Source organism: Panthera onca, chromosome B1, assembly GCF_046562875.1.
Source record: "Panthera onca isolate mPanOnc1 chromosome B1, mPanOnc1 haplotype 2, whole genome shotgun sequence".
NCBI classification, from domain to species: Eukaryota; Metazoa; Chordata; class Mammalia; order Carnivora; family Felidae; genus Panthera; species Panthera onca.
Window position 1 is genome coordinate 140,402,522 of NC_138342.1, and position 19,696 is coordinate 140,422,217.

The window sequence follows — 19,696 nt, forward strand, 5'->3', positions numbered from 1 at the left end:
CTCCTGAAACCCTTAATACACTGTATGCTAACTAACTTGGATTTAAATAAAATTAAAAAAAAAAATGCAGCAGGAAAGGAGATAGGTGCTCACTGATAAGATGGTATCTGAGTAGAAATTAAAAAAAATGAAGGAAGCCAATCTTGCAGATATCCAAGGAATGAGCATTCTGAATAGCACGAGCAAGGAGGGCAAATGCTCTGCAGCAAAAGCTTTTGTTTGAGGAACAGCAAAGAGGTCAGTGTGTCTGGGGCTGAGTGACTAGGAGGGAGACCGATAAGAAATACAATTAGAGAGATAGTGCAGGGCCAGATTAGGGTTTCTTGGCCAATGTAAGGATTTATGTTTTACTCTGAGTGATACAGGAAACCATCAGAGGGTTTAAACAGGAGCAAGACACTATCTGATTTATATTTGAAAAGAATCATTTTGGCTGTTGTGTGAAAAATAGACCTGAAAGGATAGAAGGGTGATTGTTCCCATCATGTCACCATTTAATTTCTCAGGCTAGTTCTTGAAATGGAAACCCAGTGGGTCAGGCAAATAACAGTAGACAATGGCAAATGTAGCGGCCAGGCAGCGGCCATAATTGCAGTTACTGTGCTTTATGCACTATCATTATTAGAGTGGATCGGCACGATGTGGTATGAAGGCTGGGCATGTACTATGAAACTATTGTCCTAATGACATGTTCTCTTTAATATTCATCATAAATGAATCAAAGCTGGATCAAAGGCAGCTCGCATTCACCTGGCATGGACATCAGTACACATTCCTGATCCTGCCTCAGGGATTTGTCACAATGTAGATTGGAGGTGACCTTGACTGACAACTGTCAAACACGAGATTAATTTATTGTATGATGATATCATGTTAATCAGATCTAAGGAGCAGGAAAGGCCAGTGATCTGAATGCCTCATTAGGTTATGTGTGTTCTAGAGCACAGGAGAAAAATCCCACATTCAGGAGCTGGCTTAATCAGTGAAAATTTTGGGGGATCTGGTGTGTTGTGCTTGTCAACACAGTCCCTTCAGAGTGAAGGACAAATTTTGCATTTTAGCACACTGTTAAGAAAGACGCAGAGTGCTTGATAGGATCCTGGGTTTTAGAGGTGGCAAGAACCACACTTTGGAATAATGCTTAAATCCTTTGTCAGATGACTCAGAAGGCTACCAGTTTTGAGTAGGGTCAAGAATAAGAGAAGTTTTTGCAGTAGTTTTGGCTTCAGTATAAGTAACCTTCATGCCAGAGTTGTACTAAGTGGCAAATCCCATACTATTAGAGGCACCATGGTAAATAAGAATGCAGTGCAGATTCTCTGTCAAGCTCTGAATGGAGAAATCCTGTGAAAACCCTAGTATTCCAGATCAAGGCCATACTATTGGAGTGGAGTTCTCTTCATAGAAAGCAGCTCCTGGCATGCCACTTGGCTCTAGAAAGACCAAAGGTCTTACCATGGACATCAGTTGACCACATGACTGAAGCTCTCCCTCATGAACTTGGTAACACAAATTATATTGCCTGGTAGGCAGAGCAACAATTCACTGAAAAATTGGATTTGTCCATTATGAGGAGGTAGGGTTGCTGCTATATAATGAGGAAGCACGACATATTTTAAAACTTGGGGGATCCACTGCAGCATTTTGTTTGTTTGCTTGTTTAACCATGCCCAGGATTAACTTCAAACGGTTGATTACAGAAAAGACAGCCTGTTATGGGCATGGTAATAAATACTGGAGGTCAGAGACACTTCACCAGTAAGCTATCTAGCCTAACAGAACTGATCATCCAGAATGAGGGATATTTAGAATGAGTCGTAGGAGATGATGATGAATCATTTATGGCTTTGGCAATTGTATAGAACGAGTTTGTTCTACTAATCCATGTCTTTTATTTTTTTTCCTCAGAAATTATGACCGGTCATCTTTTATTAGTATCCATGACAGGATAGAATGAGTTCATACGGATCTGAGTGGTTCAACTGATGGGCCATAGCAGATGCTGCCAGTGTTCCACCAAAATCCAGTCTGGCCTCTTTCATTGTTTCAGTACATGGATCCTTAAGCTTCTGGGCAATTTTGTGCCCAAGATCCTGTAACTGTGATTCCCTTTGAAGAACTGCCCTTGGCTTCTTAGACAGCTTTACCTGTATGTAAAGACAGTCAAAGTACCTGGAAGTTTTCCCCTCTCTGGGAGACCTTGAGGTCATGAATGGCTGGTAGGTGAGGATGAAAGCCCTGTTTTCATGCTTCAAGTGGGAACAACTTCCAGTTCCTTTTATACTGCAGATCCCCCTTGCAGGATCAGGGGAACTTTTCTTGACTTCCTCCTCTTCCCTGTCCTGCTCCTCCCACTCCTTTGATGGCTTCTCCTGAGCTTCTGTGGTTTCTCCATAGTAAATAATTGCAAAAAAAAATTCATTTTATGACCTATTTATGGGCAATCTGACCTAAAACAGATTACTATTATACACTGGTATAGAAAATGTAAGTAGGATATTTTAGTCTGGAATTCACGGTAAAAATCTGGGCTAGAAATATCTATTTGAGAGTTGTTGGCATACTGTATATAGTCATGAGGCTAGATGAGATCACCTAAGGAGTGAGTGCATATAAAGAAAAAGCTTCAGAATATAAGGTTTCAGGCTTTCTTACTCTTTCACTACTACCTTTACCAATTTAAGTAAATTTACATTCATTTCCTCAGCTTTGGTCTCAGAACAGACCCTGACTCAGGCTCTATGACAGTTCTCAAATTAGTCTACCTCATTTCTAGTTGTTTCCTAATTATACATCCCATTTTACCTATCAAACCTGCCCTCTAAAGGTATGTAGTCTGAGGCTATGAATGATTTATAGGTCCCCTGTACAAGCAAACCAAGATGGATCTCTCAATAAGTCAGAACATTAAACACCTGTTCAGAGATGCAAATGCTTGGCTCAGGTTCAGCTGAAAGAATTCCCAATACATTTTCCATTTAGGGAACACTTCCACCTTGACCTTGTTGGAAAATAAGTTATAATATTAAAGGCATATCTGGCAAAAATGGAGAGCTAAAGATTTACACAGTAAAATCAAAGTATGTATTTGATCAAAAGAAAGTATTTATTTAAAATGCTATCGCTTCTATAATGTATTGTGCACAGTATATCCTTAAAAAATGTTTGTTGAATAAATTGTATTGACTATACCATGCATCTTCATTTATGGAAGAATAAAGTAGGTATGTGAATAAGAGAAGAGAAAGCTTTAGAAATATTATTTTAAACACTATATACCATCTTTCCTTAACATTACACATGATATTTCTAGGTAAAGACCAACAGAACAATTTCGATGAACCTTTGTCAAGTAAATGAAGTCTAGGGGATATAACAGGAAATAATGGAAACACCGAAATATTTTGTTAAGATGGTGGCTTTTGAGTTTCTTTTCATAAGTAGATTACATTTTGTGAGCTGCTTCCCACATAGACCAAAAGGCCTGAAGTATTTCACTTAAAAGAAAATTCGAGATGTTGATTTGAATTGAAAGTACAGGCTTTCTTTCCTTTTGACAGTTTGCTTTTGAAATATTTTTCTTGTGAAATACATAATATGCTGTTGCTAGTTGAATATAATGATTTCTCAGCCTAGAAGAAATAAAAGAAAGGCCAAATTTGGCTAATTTTACATCTTGAGGAACCTATTTATGAGCCATAGGTGGGTTAAAAAGCAGCAACCAGCATTAATATCAAGAGCAGCTTTTCAAAAAACAAACAAAAACAAGTAATGGATAAGTAAATGTTGTTATGTTCACACTGAAGATATTCTGACAATCTCACATACATTGTTTTAAACCCATATAGCTTCTCTGTAGCTTTTGCATCCATTTTAACTTGTTCAACACATACAAATCCTATTAGAATAGGAAAAAAAAAAAAAAGAGAATCACAGGTCTGTCTTCTATGTCCTAAAACAAACTAGAAATATAAACTAAGAAAAAAATTAAAAGGTGGAATGGCCAGAAAACTCAAAGTATAACACTCAAAGTATAACTGCAATTAAATAATATGGGGTAAAAAGATTCAGAGATAAAACTAGGAGAAAATTTTTAATGTTTATTAACAATTCAACTTTTGTTATTTATCCCACACTTGTATATTTCATATTCACAACTGTGAGATCATGTTTATACAATCCTGAACAGCAAAAATAATAATGTTCAATTTCAGACATATTTACTGAAAAAAAGTCTCAAGGACCTTGATGGGTTCTAAATCCATCCCTATGTTTCCAAGATAGATGACACTTGTCTGTTCTGACTAAAGAGAACGTATCCTATTATTCAGAGTTCCATCTCAAAGGTCCTTAAAACCATTTATGTATCTTTCTCCTTGTAATTTATTTTTTTTTGTCTTCCATGCCTCATACTTATATCCGTTTAAGCCTACTTTCTTGGTAGTTGATCAAGTCATACCCATTCCTCGAGGTCCTGTTTGTATACCACTCTTCCAAGAAACCAGCTCTGATGCTATCCTGTCCTCATCACGTGGAAGTGATCATTCTCTCAACTCCCACAGCCTTCTGTCTATATTTTTTGGCTAGCACAGGAGGGGTTCCCATGACCACACCCAGTTCCAGTGATTTTCTAGGCAGCTCGCAGGACTAAATTATGGTCATAATCATGGCTATGTTTATTACAGTGAAAGGATACAAAGCACAGTCACCAAAAGGAAAAGGCATAGAGGGTAAAGTTCAGAGGAAATCAGGAGCAAACTTCCAAATTTATTCCCAGTGGAGTCAAACAGGCTGCAATTAAATCCTACAGCAATAAGTTGTGACAACAGATGTGAAGAGCTATCTACCAGGGGAATTCATTAGAAACTCAGTGCACAAAGTTTTCACTGGGGGCTGGTCACATCGGTACCTATTGCCTAGCATGTACCCAAATTCCAGACTTCCTAAGGAAGGCAAGTATTTTGGATAAGCCATATTTTTTTTTTTTCACAGTTCAGGCACTGTGAACTATTTTTATAATTTAGGGTGGTAAGCCATTCCTGAAATCCATGTTCCCAGATGCCAGCCAAGGGCCAACCTTACCAACAGGCCTTTTGGAGATAAGAGTCTCAGGCCTGCTCTGTTATCTTTTCTGCACAGGGAGTTTCAGTTCTACTTAATTAATTTATATATGTGTGTATCTCACATATATATGGGATCTCAACTCCTTCACTGTAAGCTCACTGAGTACATGGAAGTCCTCATTTCCAGTACAGAATATGATTATTGATGGGTGACATTCCACAAATATTGATGATTAGAAAGTTCTGCTGGTTCAGTAAAGCATTGTAAGAAATGGGCAGGAAAGCAGACTCCGTAGTGTGGTGGACAGTCCTGCCAACCCACTGGGGATAGACTCGTCTGTAGTATCTGCAATTGTCCTGTATCAAAGGATTGGGGATGACACGAACTTGATAAAAATTAAGAAAGATGCTCATTATGAGTAATATTGCCACTGACATAAGATAATTTATTATTGTTAAATATACACATATATAGGTATAAATATGTAACTTTTTTTAGGAAACAGAAATATGCAGTATTTTTTTCAATAAAATTATGTCAGATCATTATTTACCTATATCATAACATCGTAACTTTTTTTACTGTTTATTTTGAGAGAGAGACAGAGTGTGAGCGGGGAAGAGGCAGAAAGAGGGAGACACAGAATCCAAAGAAGGTTCCAGGTTCTGAGCCGTGAGCACAGAGCCTGATGTAGGGCTTGAACTCACTAACTGTGAGATCATGACCCGAGCTGAAGTTGGATGCTTAATGGACTGAACCACCCAGGCACCTGACTGACTTAATTTTTACCAGCCTATTATTTATTCTTATTCCACTCAGAACACAATGCATATATTAGAACCTATGTCCCAAATTCACTTACTTACCAGAAGATTTATGAAGCACTTATTTGTGCTCTCACTGTGATATAAATATTAAGAGTTCCATAATAAGTATAGCTAATACTTGCCATAGTGCCAGTCACTGTTCTAAGCACTACTCCAAGAGGTAGATACTATAATATATTCTCCTTTCACAGGTTAATTATTAAGAAAGTTAAATAACCCTCCTAAACAGTTTCTTTGGAATCCATGCTCTTAATTAGTCTGTAATCACACCCTTCAAACACTTATAGTCGTTTTTTCTACATAAAAATAATTTTGACAAAATGAGAGAAAAAGCACCCTTGTTCTGCTTTAATGTTTTTTCCCCACCACTTTAAAAGTGAAAGGACTCGGTGTACCCAGGTGGCTCAGTCGGTTCAGCATTCAACTCTTGATCTCTGCTCAGGTCATGATCTTACAGTTCATGAGATCGAGCCCCACATGGGGCTCTGCACTGAAGGTGTGGAGCCTGCTTGGGATTCTCTGTCTTGCTCTCTCTGACCCTCCCCTGCTCGCTCTCTCTCTCTCTCTCTCTCAAAAATAAAATAAATAAACATTTAAAAATGTTAATGGACTCAAATATTGCTAGATTTTGCCACTTCACAGTTGGTAAGTTATATGGTCCTAATGAAAAGTTTATCACTTAGTAATTCATGAAAAAGTAGTGAGAACTCAACAATGTATTTAGCATTTATGACTGTCATTCTGAATGTGAATAAAAGGAAAGTCATTTTGGCTTAAATAAAATAAACATGCACACAGAAATCTTTTTATCTCTGCAGGTGTCTGATAGTTGAATTTCTGCTATCGCACAATTAGACTATTTAAGAAGAGAGCTTTTCATTTCCCTCTGCATATTATGCATTTTTGTCATTAATTGTCTCCCACATAGGGATGCAATTAATCTATACCAGAGCCTGGAAGAACTCCTAGAAGGGAAACTACACTCCAGATTTTTTTATTTCTCAAAGAATAAGTTAAAAGTTTAAAAGTTATAAATAAGCTGCATTATGTCAAACTCAAACAGCAGCTTGGCAATGCAATATAATTGTACCCCTGGATCATGAAACAATATCTGGTGTGATAAAGGAGTTGTCAGTATGTTTACAAGTTTCTAGGTCAACATGAACATTCAAGTTTATAAAGATGACAATGTTCTGCAGTTGCAGGCGAGGCCCTTCATGATATGACTAAGATGAAAGACATTTGAAAGGTATGTTTTTAATTTACAGTTACTTAAGGAAACCTTCAAATGACTGATACTATCACCTTCATGTCACTGAGGAGGCAGCTGTATCTCAGGGAGGTTAAGTGAATGTCTCACGGTCACATAAGAAGTGACAGCACAGCAACTTACACTCTGATCCTCTTTCTCCAGAATTAGTACTATCCCACATCGCCCCTCAAAAATCTATGAAGGTCCCCAGATTTGGATGTAATTATAAATGTTCAGTCCCATGTATTGAGATACAATTTTTATGGGTCTCTTGTATCTCTGCATGTCTTGTAAGCAGAATTATTCATAGCTTTAGTGCTCGACTATCTTTGTAAGGATGTTTGCATAATGGCTAAGATTGGAACATAGAGATTTTGTCTCACAGAGCAATGGACAGGCATACTTACTATCTATTAAAAATGAGAGTTTCCTAAGTGTAGGGTTGCATTCCTATAACCAATGCAGTGTGTTTGCAAGTGTCACCAGACCATCTCGGCATTGTCTCCTAAGAACTGGCCTCAGGAAACCAGCTTAAGAAAGTCCTGATACTTGGCTACTGCTATTTTTCCAATGAGTAATAAAGTTCTTTGTTTCTGAAAACAAAACACTTCCCTTAAGTGGATGTGGATCTATGTTCTATAGTGCCTATAGTTGACAACTATTTGGGGGGCTCCTCTGAAGGAAAAGAATATAAAATTACATATGCAAAATTAAGTTCAGGGCCATAGAGGGTGCCGGCAAGTGAGTGGCCCTGCAGACCAAACTCTATTCATGGTAAATCTATCTTTGTCTGAATTACGTTTTTGGAAGACATAATTTTCCAATTTGATAAATGGCTCTAAATGACTTCTCACTCCTCCAAACACAGAGTCTATACATTGCATTGTGTCTCATTTTAGAGAATAGCCCTTAATTTTGTTTTCTAGGCAAAATAAAAATCTAGAGTATCTCTGCTGTGCCATAATTTTTTTTTTTTTTGACATTCTGGTGTTTTGCTTAGAATTAAGACAGTTTAGGGAGTATTTTGTTTTTTCATCCATTGAATCTATAAAACAAATATGACCAAACTAATGCCTTAAAGTAAGTCATTTCTAAAACCTGTCCTGGTTAAATACCAGTATAGATGAGCCTAAACTTGTAGAAAAACTGAATTAACGGAAACTGTACCATGAATGTTGATACAATTTCAAGTTGGGTATGTGACAGCTCTGTGATGCTTGAAATGAGAGGAAAAAAATACTTTTTATGACACTCCAAAAGTATCAAGTTATCTTTTGCATATAGTACTGAAAAGGAAAAATAACTCATTTTGTTGAAATGAAACTAAATGTGTGTGTGAACAAACAAACAAACAAAATGTTTGTTGTGTGAAATCATGCAATCGTGCCCCTCATCACAGCAAAAGCTTAAAAGAGTCAAAACCATTAACAAGTCATATTTGTGTACTGCTCACAGATAACAATTCTAGGTTAAACATTATAAAATATTTACTGAAACTCATAAAACATGAAAGTCAATAAACAAACAAATAAATATGGTTTACTTACTTTTGAAATATTACTTGATCGACTTGCAGATCGCCCTGGGGATTTGTCATTCTGAAAAATAAAATTACAGACATTGATTAAGAATTTAGCAATAGGCTTTACTGTGGAAAAAAGAAAGCCCAGCACAGACCAACGTCTAAATGTTCTCTATATTGTTCTGACTGATAAATATACAAATTGCTTACACACAATGGTTTTTGTCTTACCAAATTTTATTTCTTTAGTACAGATCAGTGTCCTTGTGAAAATGTTTCAATTAGCATCACATTCTAGGAGTATTTATGTCCAGGAAATGCTTATTTCTCCAGAAAAAATGTATGCAGTTCCTTTGAAATAAATTAGAAAATGGATATATATTCCATTATTTCCTCTTTCATTTTTGCTACCAGGACATTCTAAGTAAATTCTGTTTCTAATGTCAGTAAATATTGCACACCAGGTACATGGTGCATACATCTAACTCCTGTTATTTTAAAATACATCTTTATTCATCTTTTCTGTCATTTTACTTTTGTTCTATTTTTTTTAAGTTTATTTATTTTTGGGAGAGAGAGTGTGCATGCAAGCTGGGGAAGGACTTAGAGAGTGGGGGACAGAGGATTGAAGCAGTCTCTGTGCTGACAGCAGAGAGCCCAATGTGGGGCTTAAACCCATGAACCATGGATCATGACCTGGGCTGAAGTCAGATGCTTAACCCACTGAGCCACCAAGATTGCCCTCTGTTATTTCACTTTTAAAATGTAAAAATTTAGAGGGGCCTGGGTGGCTCAGTTGGATAAGCATCTGACTTCAGCTTAGGTCATGATCTCCCAGTTCATGAGCTTGAGCCCCATGTCGGGCTCTGTGCTGACAGCTGGAAGCCTGGAGCCTGCTTTGGATTCTGTGTCTCCCTCTCTCTCTGCTCCTCCCTGGCTCACACTCTGTCTCTCTCTGTCTCTCAAAAATAAATAAATGTTAAAACAATAAAGTGTAAAAATTTAGAAGACAGTTTTAAATTTAAAACCCTTAATTAAGTTAAAAACCTTTAAAAATTATTTTAAAATCTGAAACTTAAAAATACACTAAAAAAATTATACCCTCAGTTCTTGCCTCTTAAAGGATATCCAATTTAGTAGAAAAGCATGAGAAAAGCTTTTGAATATTTTAAGAAAACTGTACAATTTTAAGGTACAGAGAGACCTTAGAAAGTGGAGCCTTATTTTGAAACCCAGAAGCATTCTTTTCCCAGCAATGGCAGTGCTCATGCTCAAGCTGGAGTCAGCCTGAGGCCTTCTGTCCAGTCCAGTCTGGTTGCTCTTTCTACTCTGCCAATTATCGGCTAGTGGATAATTGACTGACAAATCACAATGCATGGGTATTATGAATTTTACATGTACCAAGAGATCACAGTACACCTTTCCTTCTGTAGAGAAAATGTTGGAAGAAGCTGTTCTGGAAACCAAGAGTTTGTGAAGGATCTGAATTAATACCTTAATATTCTTTTAAGAAATTTCTGAGCATCTAGACCTGGTGCCAAAGTGGACCTGTGTAGACAACTACAATGCGTCTTGACAGAGGTTGTTTTTGAGAACTAAGATGTTCTAACAACCTGCAGGTCTGAAATTGCCTCATGATGACTGCTAGAGACAGTTTCAGCAACACGGCGATGACAGGATAAGGCAAATGTTATTGTGGAGAAACAGTAGATGCATTTACTGCAAATTGTCACTGTGTCATGTGCAGGCTTGCACATATTCCAGCTGAATAGTATTTTTCCTTTACATGCAACATCCATCTCATACAACCACTGATGTCACTGTGGAGCGTGTTATTACAGACCAAGATGAGTCACAACGATACGATTAGTTACACCTCATAACAGCCCCGTGATCCAGCTGGAGATTAATGTATGTACTGCCAGAAGACATTTTTCCTTGATTAGCTTCCTCTGGTGATGGAGAGAGGTACTTTTCTCCTGACATCTCAACTCCTCTTCTAGATACCAGAAAACAAAACTAATCCATCTTCCCTTCTGAGTGAAATGCAGGATTCTGACACACTATTATATAGAACAGACGGAAATAAGTCACATAATATAATAGACAGGGAAGAATTTTGTGTAGTAGTTGTTTTGTTATGTTTTCCATATTTCCATGGTATGTGAAAACATAATTAAGGAACTAGGACTGAAAGGTGCTTCAACAAGAGCCCAGAGGTACCACAGAAATTTAACACGACATCAGATAACTTAATTTTGCAAACCAAATAGGACTTTGTGGTGTTTTCAGATAAAAACAAGGAGAGCCAGATTCCCTCCACAGTTGTGAATGAGTTCAGCATAAGGTTATAATAAGCAGATAATTCCCATACTTGTCATCAGCATCCCCAAATCTAATAGGGAGGAAGCATCTTCTTGATTATTTAGTACATCAAGAGATCTTTTTTTTTCTTTTTTTTATTTTATTTTATTTTATTTTATTTTATTTTATTTTTAATATATGAAATTTACTGTCAAATTGGTTTCCATACAACACCCAGTGCTCATCCCAAAAGGTGCCCTCCTCAATACCCATCACCCACCCTGCCCTCCCTCCCACCCCCCATCAACCCTCAGTTTGTTCTCAGTTTTTAACAGTCTTACATCAAGAGATCTTTTAACTTGAGATCCACTGGTTCTATTTTCTCCTAACACAAGATTAGGTACTGCAAGAAATAAAGGAGTTTAGGCAAAGGTTATTTATTTATTTATTTATTTATTTATTTTTTTGCCAGAGCTAAGCTCCCTGTTGTGTCCATTCCAGTTAATACAGGAGACAGAGGGCATACACGAGTGCTGTGCTGGCAGCTTTGGAGAGGGAGAGCCCTACTTGCAATTTGCCCTGTGGTAATGCACTGGTTCTGGCAAGATCACAGTTTGACAAGCCAGAACTTTCCTCACTGTAACCTGTGTCTTCACTATAACATGGAGGAGATAATAATACCCTGGGGATTTTTGGAAGAAGCAAATGAGCTCTACATGAAAACATTTTATAGTTTGCAAGGTTATACTATTTCAATTACTATTCACAGGTAGAGGAAACACCCAAAGAGCTCCCTCAAAAATCATGATGATCATTACAGTTTACTAGACTCATAATTTAAACCCAAACATCCTCGTTTCTCTGTCCTGCAATTTTGCCTCTATTGTGGATTAGATTCTGGCATACAAAATGTAAGAATGAAAAATCAAATTTTTCTCTACCCAAGTAAGGAAGTTGGGTTTGCTCTGCTTTTGAAGCAAAGCACCAGAAGCACTTTTGCTCTTGGAAAACTTCCAAAGCTATCTGTTTCATTTGCTACTAATTAATTGGGTGGATTGTCCCATTACCATTGCAATGACAAATTCTTCTTCATAGATTAGTCAAATACGGTTGTCATACCTCATTATGATCAGTTGAAATTCTTTACCTTACATTAAATAGAAGCTGTCTTAGATTCTAATGTAACTTACTGGTAACTCAAATTATAGTGACCTTTTAGGGGACTAAAAGTTGGAACCAACAAGAGCTTCAGACAAGTCTGCAAGAAAAGTATGGGATCATCAATCAGTAATGTTGAGTAGCTATCTTAGCAGACTGGTTTTAGCAGACCATTCACAGTATGCATAGAGTTTGACTTCTAATTTCAGAAGTGCTTTTTAATATTGACAAGAAGTTTCTAAGTTTTTGTTTGATATAAATATATCTGACATTGTTAGTTTTGTTCTGTGATTATTATTAGTATAATGATTGTTTTTCAAATTTGATCTTACTAAACATGCTGGATTTTTATTACCACAAAGGAAAAATGATTACCAAATGAGAAAATCATTACTAAATTGTTTTAACACATTTTTAATGTTATAATCTGAGGAAAATTCGCAGGTCCCTGAGAATAATTACAAAATAGATGAATTTCTAGTAAGGCTTATCAAGGGAAAGAGAAAGCAGGAATAGATAAGAAAGGATAAATGACCAAAGACACAGAAAAATTAGAAAAATTGTAAAAGAAAGCTACACGAAATGTTATTGTTCCTTCAAAAGGCAATACTCTGTGTTAAAGAATATACAATATGGCTGGACATGTATGTATCTATACATGGATATTCCATATATTGTACCATTGATCAGAAGAGGGCAGTAAGGAAGCTTGAAGGAGGTTGTTTTATGTGAACTTAAGGAAAAAAACAAAACAAAATAAAAAAATTCCTGCCTGAGTGAAGAAACCAGAATAAGATCCACACATTTCACTGATACAATGTTATTCTCTAGTTTTTTCCTTGGTCCCCCTCACCTCCACCCCCTACCCCTGTCCAGGCTAAAAATCAAGAATATTTCAAAGAAGAAAAAGAAATGAGGCAAATTTGAAGGTCATCTGAAGAATTCTAAGTAAAAATGGAACTATTTTTACTAAGGTAATTAAAACCTGTAATAAAAGTCTTTGAAAGCAATGCGGTTTATAAATGAAAAAAAAAAAAAACACAGAGAAATTGTATGCAATAAAAACTTGATTAATATATTTAAAAATCTCATGTCCACTAAGTGAAAAATACTGTTTTTTAATGTCTATGAAAGATGTAAAATTCATGTACCCTCAAACAGTACCTTAACAAAAAAACTTCAAATAGAGATTTATAGGGCACTTCTTTTGATATTGAACCAATAAAATTAGAAATAAAAACTTGAAATGTGACTAATAAATCTTAATCACCACTAATTAACACATTTTTAGATAATGCTTGGTTCAATGAAATAAAATTCTTTGGAAAATTATAGCCAGAAACTCTTGAAAATAATATGCTAAGACTTATAGAGAACACAGCAAAAGCTATATCCAGATAAAATTTATAACTGTAAATGCTTTCCATATTAAAGAAAACAGTAATTAAACAAAATAAAAGAACATAGAAAAAATGAAAGTAATCAATTATAAAAGCTAAAACTCATTAAATAGATATAAGTAAGAATAATACAGAAACATTTTCTTAAGGCAGGTCCCTGAGAATAATTACAAAATAGATGAATTTCTAGTAAGGCTTATCAAGGGAAAGAGAAAGCAGGAATAGATAAGATAAGAAAGGATAAATGACCAAAGACACAGAAAAATTAGAAAAATTGTAAAAGAAAGCTACACGAAATGTTATTGCAACAAATCTGAAAACCTAGAAAAAAATCAACCATATTCTAGCAAAATAAAAGTTGTCAGAATTTATTTAAGAAGAGGAAAAACTTAAATAGATACGGTAATTAACAAAGAAGGGATTAGATAAGTAAATAGAAGTCTACTTGAATACATATAGTAATTAACAAGCAATTAGATAAGTAAATAGAAGTCTATATGCCCTAAAAAGAATAAGGGCATGATGATTTCCAAGTAAGTTGTACCTCATTTTTTTTTAAAAAAATTTTTAATGTTTATTTATTTTTGAAAGACAGAGAGAGACAGAGTGTGAGCAGGGGAGGGGCAGAGAGAGAGAGAAAGACACAGAATCTGCAGAGGCTCCAGGCTCTGAGCTGTCAGCACAGAGCCCGGCTTGGGGCTCCAACTCCCAAGCCGTGAGATCATGACCTGAGCCGAAATCGGATGCTTAACCAACTGAGCCACTCAGGCGCCCCAGTTGTACCTCATTTTTAAAGAACACGTAATTTCAATTTTATTTACATTATTCTTGACGATAGATACATAAAGTTCCCAAATTCATGTTATTAATCTTGCATAATGTGTTAAGACAGTACCCAAAAAGAAATACAGAAGGAAAAGGAAACTATGCTTTAGTCTTAATTGAGCAATCTGAAATCTGGATTGAAAAACTGAAGAACAATAATGTAAGCTATAACTTTTTGCCAGTTCAAGGAAGCCATGTGGAGACAAATCTGACGGAGATATTTCTTAGAGTATTTCACACAATAAGAGCCAGTTTACTGGCTCAGTCTATACTCATTCAGTAGAACAAAGATGTGTGATAATGCCAGTGAAGGTCACACTATATTTTTTAATATGTCACATTTTTGGCATATTTCAAGACCTGCACTTGTTGGGGACTTAGTTGAGGGTACTTTGGCTCATGATACCCAACAGAGAATATTTCTAAGGCCCTTGTCAAATATCAGTTGGGGGGCCGCCTTGGTAAAGTACAATGAATTAGTTTCATTTCCTCTGACTCTTAGATTCTAGATGCTGAGAAGGAGAAGAGAGGGCCAAGTTAGCTTTTGGTAAAAGAGTGAGGTGGGAGAGAAATACCTCTATTGTGCTGGTCTATGATCCCTTGACTCCATTCTTGCCCCTTGTTCTCAGTTTTAGGAAAAATTGAATAACTTACACAAGCTCTTTATATGATACATCCTTTTAAAATCAGCTTTCAGATTTTTCCACTATTTGAAAGTTTTTCATTTTTCATCCTTTACATTTTTGCATTAGAACCTTAAGTATAGATGTATCTATTGCTTCAAAATATTTGCAATAACCTAACATCTTCTCTTCTGTTTTACATAGCAAGTGATCTCTAAAGTAGATTCTCAAGTATTTACAACTGAAGGTCTCTTACACAGATAAATGGAAATTGCCCTGGCATTCAGGGGATATAATGGTTAATTTTATGTGTCAACTTGGCTGGGCCATAGTGCCGATATGTTTAATCAAACATTCTTCTGGATGTTTCTTTGAAAGTGTTTTTTTGGATGAGATTAACATTTACATCAGTGGACTTTGAGTAAAGCAGATTACACTGTATAATGTGGATAAATCTTACCCAATCAGTTGAATGCCTTAATAGAACAAAAACTGACCTCTTCAGAACAAGAATGAATTCTGCTAATTCTGCCAGCAGAACTGCCTTTGGGCTAGAACTACCACTCCCCTGAGTCTCCAGCCTACTCTCCCACTCTATAGCTTTCTCTCTCCCTCTGTGTGTGTGTGTGTGTGTGTGTGTGTGTGTGTGTGTGTGTAGATAGATATACATATAGATATAGATATAGACATAGACATATCTATGTATCTATCTAATCTATCTATATCCTATATTTCCTATTGGTTTGGTTTTTCTGGAGGACCCTAATGCATATGGTTTGTTTTATTTCTATTTGTTATTCTTTCTTTCCCATTGCTACTAGTATATTTGCCTTTTATTCTTCTTCTTCCAAAACTCTGCTATCTCTTGTGCTGTGTTCATAGGAATTCCTCCAGCTTCTTTATATTTTATTAAAGTTTATTTATTTTGAGAGAGAGGAAGAGCATGAGTGGGGGAGGGGGCAGAGAGAGAGGAGAGAGAGAGAATCCCAAGCAGGCTCCGTGCTGTCAGTGCAGAACCCGACGTGGGGCTCAGTCCCACAAACCGTGAGAGATCATGACCTGAGCTGAAATCAAGAGTCATTTACTTACCAACTGAGCCACCCAGGCATTCCTAACTTCTTTTATCTAAATGTGTGTGATGCTTTTGAATTTTAGTCCAAAATATTGGCACACAAAGAATGTCACATTCCATAATTTCTCTAAAACTCAAATCTGCCTTAAGCCTCCACCTGTAGCATGGCACTCACCTGAGTGAGATGCAAAACTTCTTTAAAAATATTAGCATATATCTAAATCGTAGTATGCATCTTTGATACACCAGCAGTGCATCCAAAAATGCATAAGGAATAGAATAAATAAGATTTATTCCAGACATTTCTTTTTCAGGAAATCTGTCAATATTTCATTAGATTAATACATTGAAAGAGACAAATATAATGATCTTATATGCCAAAAAGATAATTGACAAACCTCTGCAGTCTTACTACCATGTAAGTGCTAAGTACAATAAGAATTGGAGGAAATCTTTTAAAGTGATAAAGACAAGATTTTAAAATCAATGCCAAAAATTATTCTAAATGATAAAATACAAGAACTATGAAATTCTGTTAGGGATGTTTGCTCTTGCTATTACTATTCAACTCATCTTAGAGTTTCTAACACATGTAACAACAATAAAATAAAATATTTGGTGGGAAAAATATTGAAAGGAAGGAGCAAAACAAAGCAATCTCTTATGGATATGATAGAAATTCCAAGTGTACCTAGTTAAAGAAGAAAACTATGAGAATTAATGAGACTTTAGTATAATGGCTAGATATAGGATAATTATACCATGGCAGAGTCTACTACATTTCCTAAAATGCATCATCCTTTCTTCTGCAAAAACAGAATGGCAACTGGGTATATTTCTTTCCAGTCACACTGTGTCTCCTAGCATTTCTTTCAATTATAGGTTGCCTATAACTAAATTCCCTCCAGTGAGATGTGAACAGAGCTCACAATTGTCAGTTTCCTGCGTGTCCCATAAATCTACAATTTCTTTTTCTATTGCTCGGTGCTAAGACGGTGACTATCAGAGCAAGCCAGGAAGCCACATATTAAGTAGAGTAGAGCTGAATTCTCCTGAGTCCTCGAATGACCACATGGTGAAGAGCCCTCAGCCAGTTTGGAACATACACTCTAAACTTTCATGAAAAAGAAATAAACTTGTATTTCTTTGGAGCCATCACATTTTTTGGATTTATTTCTTGTGATGGTTTAGTCTATCTTAATAGAAATACTACAAGATCAATAGCTTTTTCCCTTCCAGCAATAAATACCCAGAAATGTAATAATAAAAACAAAAACCATAAAATACTTAAGAATAAATTTAACAAATAAATTATAAAATCTTATTAAAATATAAATTACAAAATCTTACTGAGGAGATCATGAACTGAAAAAATGAAAGCACCACTTTTTGATGGGAAGATAATTTCATAAAATATACATCTACAAAATGGGATATAAATAGAATGTAGTTCAAATTAATCTCTAATGGGGTTTATTTCTTCCTTTCTGAAGCAGAAAGGAGATAGATAAAATTATCTTGAGGAACACATATAGAAAAAGAAATGCTGGAGAATAGCCAAGAAATTAATTTTAAAAAGGTTTCCAAATGCTAGGCATTGTCCATATTAACCCACTGTGATTAAGTCAATATAGCATTGGCATAAGAATTGACCAAAAGGAAATCCAGTGAAATCCAGAATAGAAAATCCAGAAGCAGATCAAAGAGTCTCACATATAACAAACTTGGTATTTCAAATCAATATTGAAAGGAAAGTGTCATAATAAATGCTTCTGGACAACTGACTATCTACATGGAAAAAAAAAAATCAAACCCATACTGAATAGCATATACAGAGGTGCCTGGGGTGGCTCAGTCAGTGAAGCGTCTGACTCTTGACTTTGGCTCAGGTCATGATCTATCAGTTTGTGAGCTCAAGCCCTGTGTCAAGCTCTATGCTGACAGTATGGAGCCTGCTTGGGATTTTCTCTCTCTCTACCCCTCCCCCGTTCTCTCTCTTTCAAAATGAGCAAACTTAAAAAAAATAAAATAAATGGCATATACAGTCATAGATTCCAGGTGGAACAAAGTCTTGAATATAAAAAATTAAAAAAAATATTTGACATAAGCTTAAATTATAAATTCAATCTTGGGGTGGGGGAGGTCTATATATAACTAATACGAGAACCAGAAGCTATAAGTGACATTTGATTATATTATGTCTGTAAAGAACACAAAAATTAGAGTGAATAAACAAACAGTAACATTATAAACAAGCACAAAATAGAAGATTGATAAAGTTCAATTTCTGTAATATGCAGAGAGATTTTTGTATATTCATGAAAAAGGCAACAGAAGAAATCCAATAGAAAATAAAATTAAGTGAAACATAGGAATAGAAATTCACAAAAAAAGGATTGCAGATTGTTAATAAACATATAATAAGATGCTTAAAATCACAAGCTGTCAGAAAAATGGTAATTAGAGTAAAAACAAGGCATTGCTTTACACTCATCATGTTAGAAAGATTGAATAGAGTGATAGCTTCCAGTGCTGGTGGGGAGAATAAGAAAGAGTACTCTCAAAAATTGCTAGGAGAAGTATGAATTTTTGCAGGATCATTTGCAAAAACATCTGGCAACATCTGTTAAAATTAAAAATATCACTTTATGCAGTAATCTCACTGCTGGGAATCTGTCCCAGAGAAATAAAAGCACTGGTTCATACGAATATGCGAATAAGGCCACTTAAATACAGTTCTGTTCTTAATTGAAAAAAAAAAAAAACAAAAACCCATCTTGGCAATAAAGACGTGCCAGTTGTTAAGTTAATGTTCTCGAAGCTTTATTTTTTTTTAATTTCTTAAATGAAATTAACTAATTTTCTAATGTCAATTAATACTTAGTCCAATTTCATTGTTTCCTGATTGACAAGCTGTGTTCCACAAGAGACTTCTGGAATGTGGAACTGGAGGCTCTGAGATGTGGTATGCCTTGCTCGAGGTCATAGAGGCAGTCAATGAAAGAGCTGTGACCAGAACCGATGTCCTTTGACCCACTGTTCAGTGCTCTTTTTTTTTCTTTTTTTAATGTTTATTTGTTCTCGAAGCTTTAAGCCCACCCTCCTAAATTCTACTCTGAAGCTGGGGCTCTGCAAACCACATTTCTGTTTCCTCACCCCACTCCCTCTGACTCTGCTAAGAGGGGCACTACAGGGGAACTTGGAAGGCTGGAAAAGGAAAACGGGATTTGCTCAGTCCTGTTTGCTTTCCATTGGCTTCTTCTCCACTTCTTGTGTGAGTATCATCCTAGAAATGCTTCTTTACTCTGGTAGCTGGGGTCACCTCCTGGAGCAGTAGCCAAGGACAGTGTGCAGTTTTTCTAACAGCCTCAGAAACAGATGCCACACTCTTTAGATCCCAACACCAGCCCGCTGGCTCCTTCTTCAAAAGTTCGAGTTTCAATTCCATTGGGCCCCTTTTTCAAGCTATAAATAATCCAGTTTCTTTCCTTTGTTCACCCAGACTAGGCAATAAATCTTTACATTAAGCTTTCTATATTAAAACCGAAGTCTGGTTTCTCTCTCCTGACTAGCTCCTGACTAATGGAGTAAACAATGCTCACCAACAGAGAAATGATTAAATAAAGTTATAGCAGAGCCACGCTTTGGA

General features: G+C 36.0%; 1 protein-coding gene across 8 annotated transcripts in view; it reads right to left on the minus strand.

Annotated features, from left to right (window-relative positions):
- Positions 1 to 19,696, minus strand: part of MARCHF1 (membrane associated ring-CH-type finger 1) — an 891,585-nt gene that overhangs the window by 155,694 nt on the left and 716,195 nt on the right. For all 8 annotated transcript variants that reach the window (XM_060653840.3, XM_060653837.3, XM_060653841.3 and 5 more), the window contains one exon: positions 8,691 to 8,741. In XM_060653840.3, the coding sequence (XP_060509823.1) occupies positions 8,691 to 8,741 (51 nt within the window). The remainder of the gene's footprint in view (positions 1 to 8,690; positions 8,742 to 19,696) is intronic.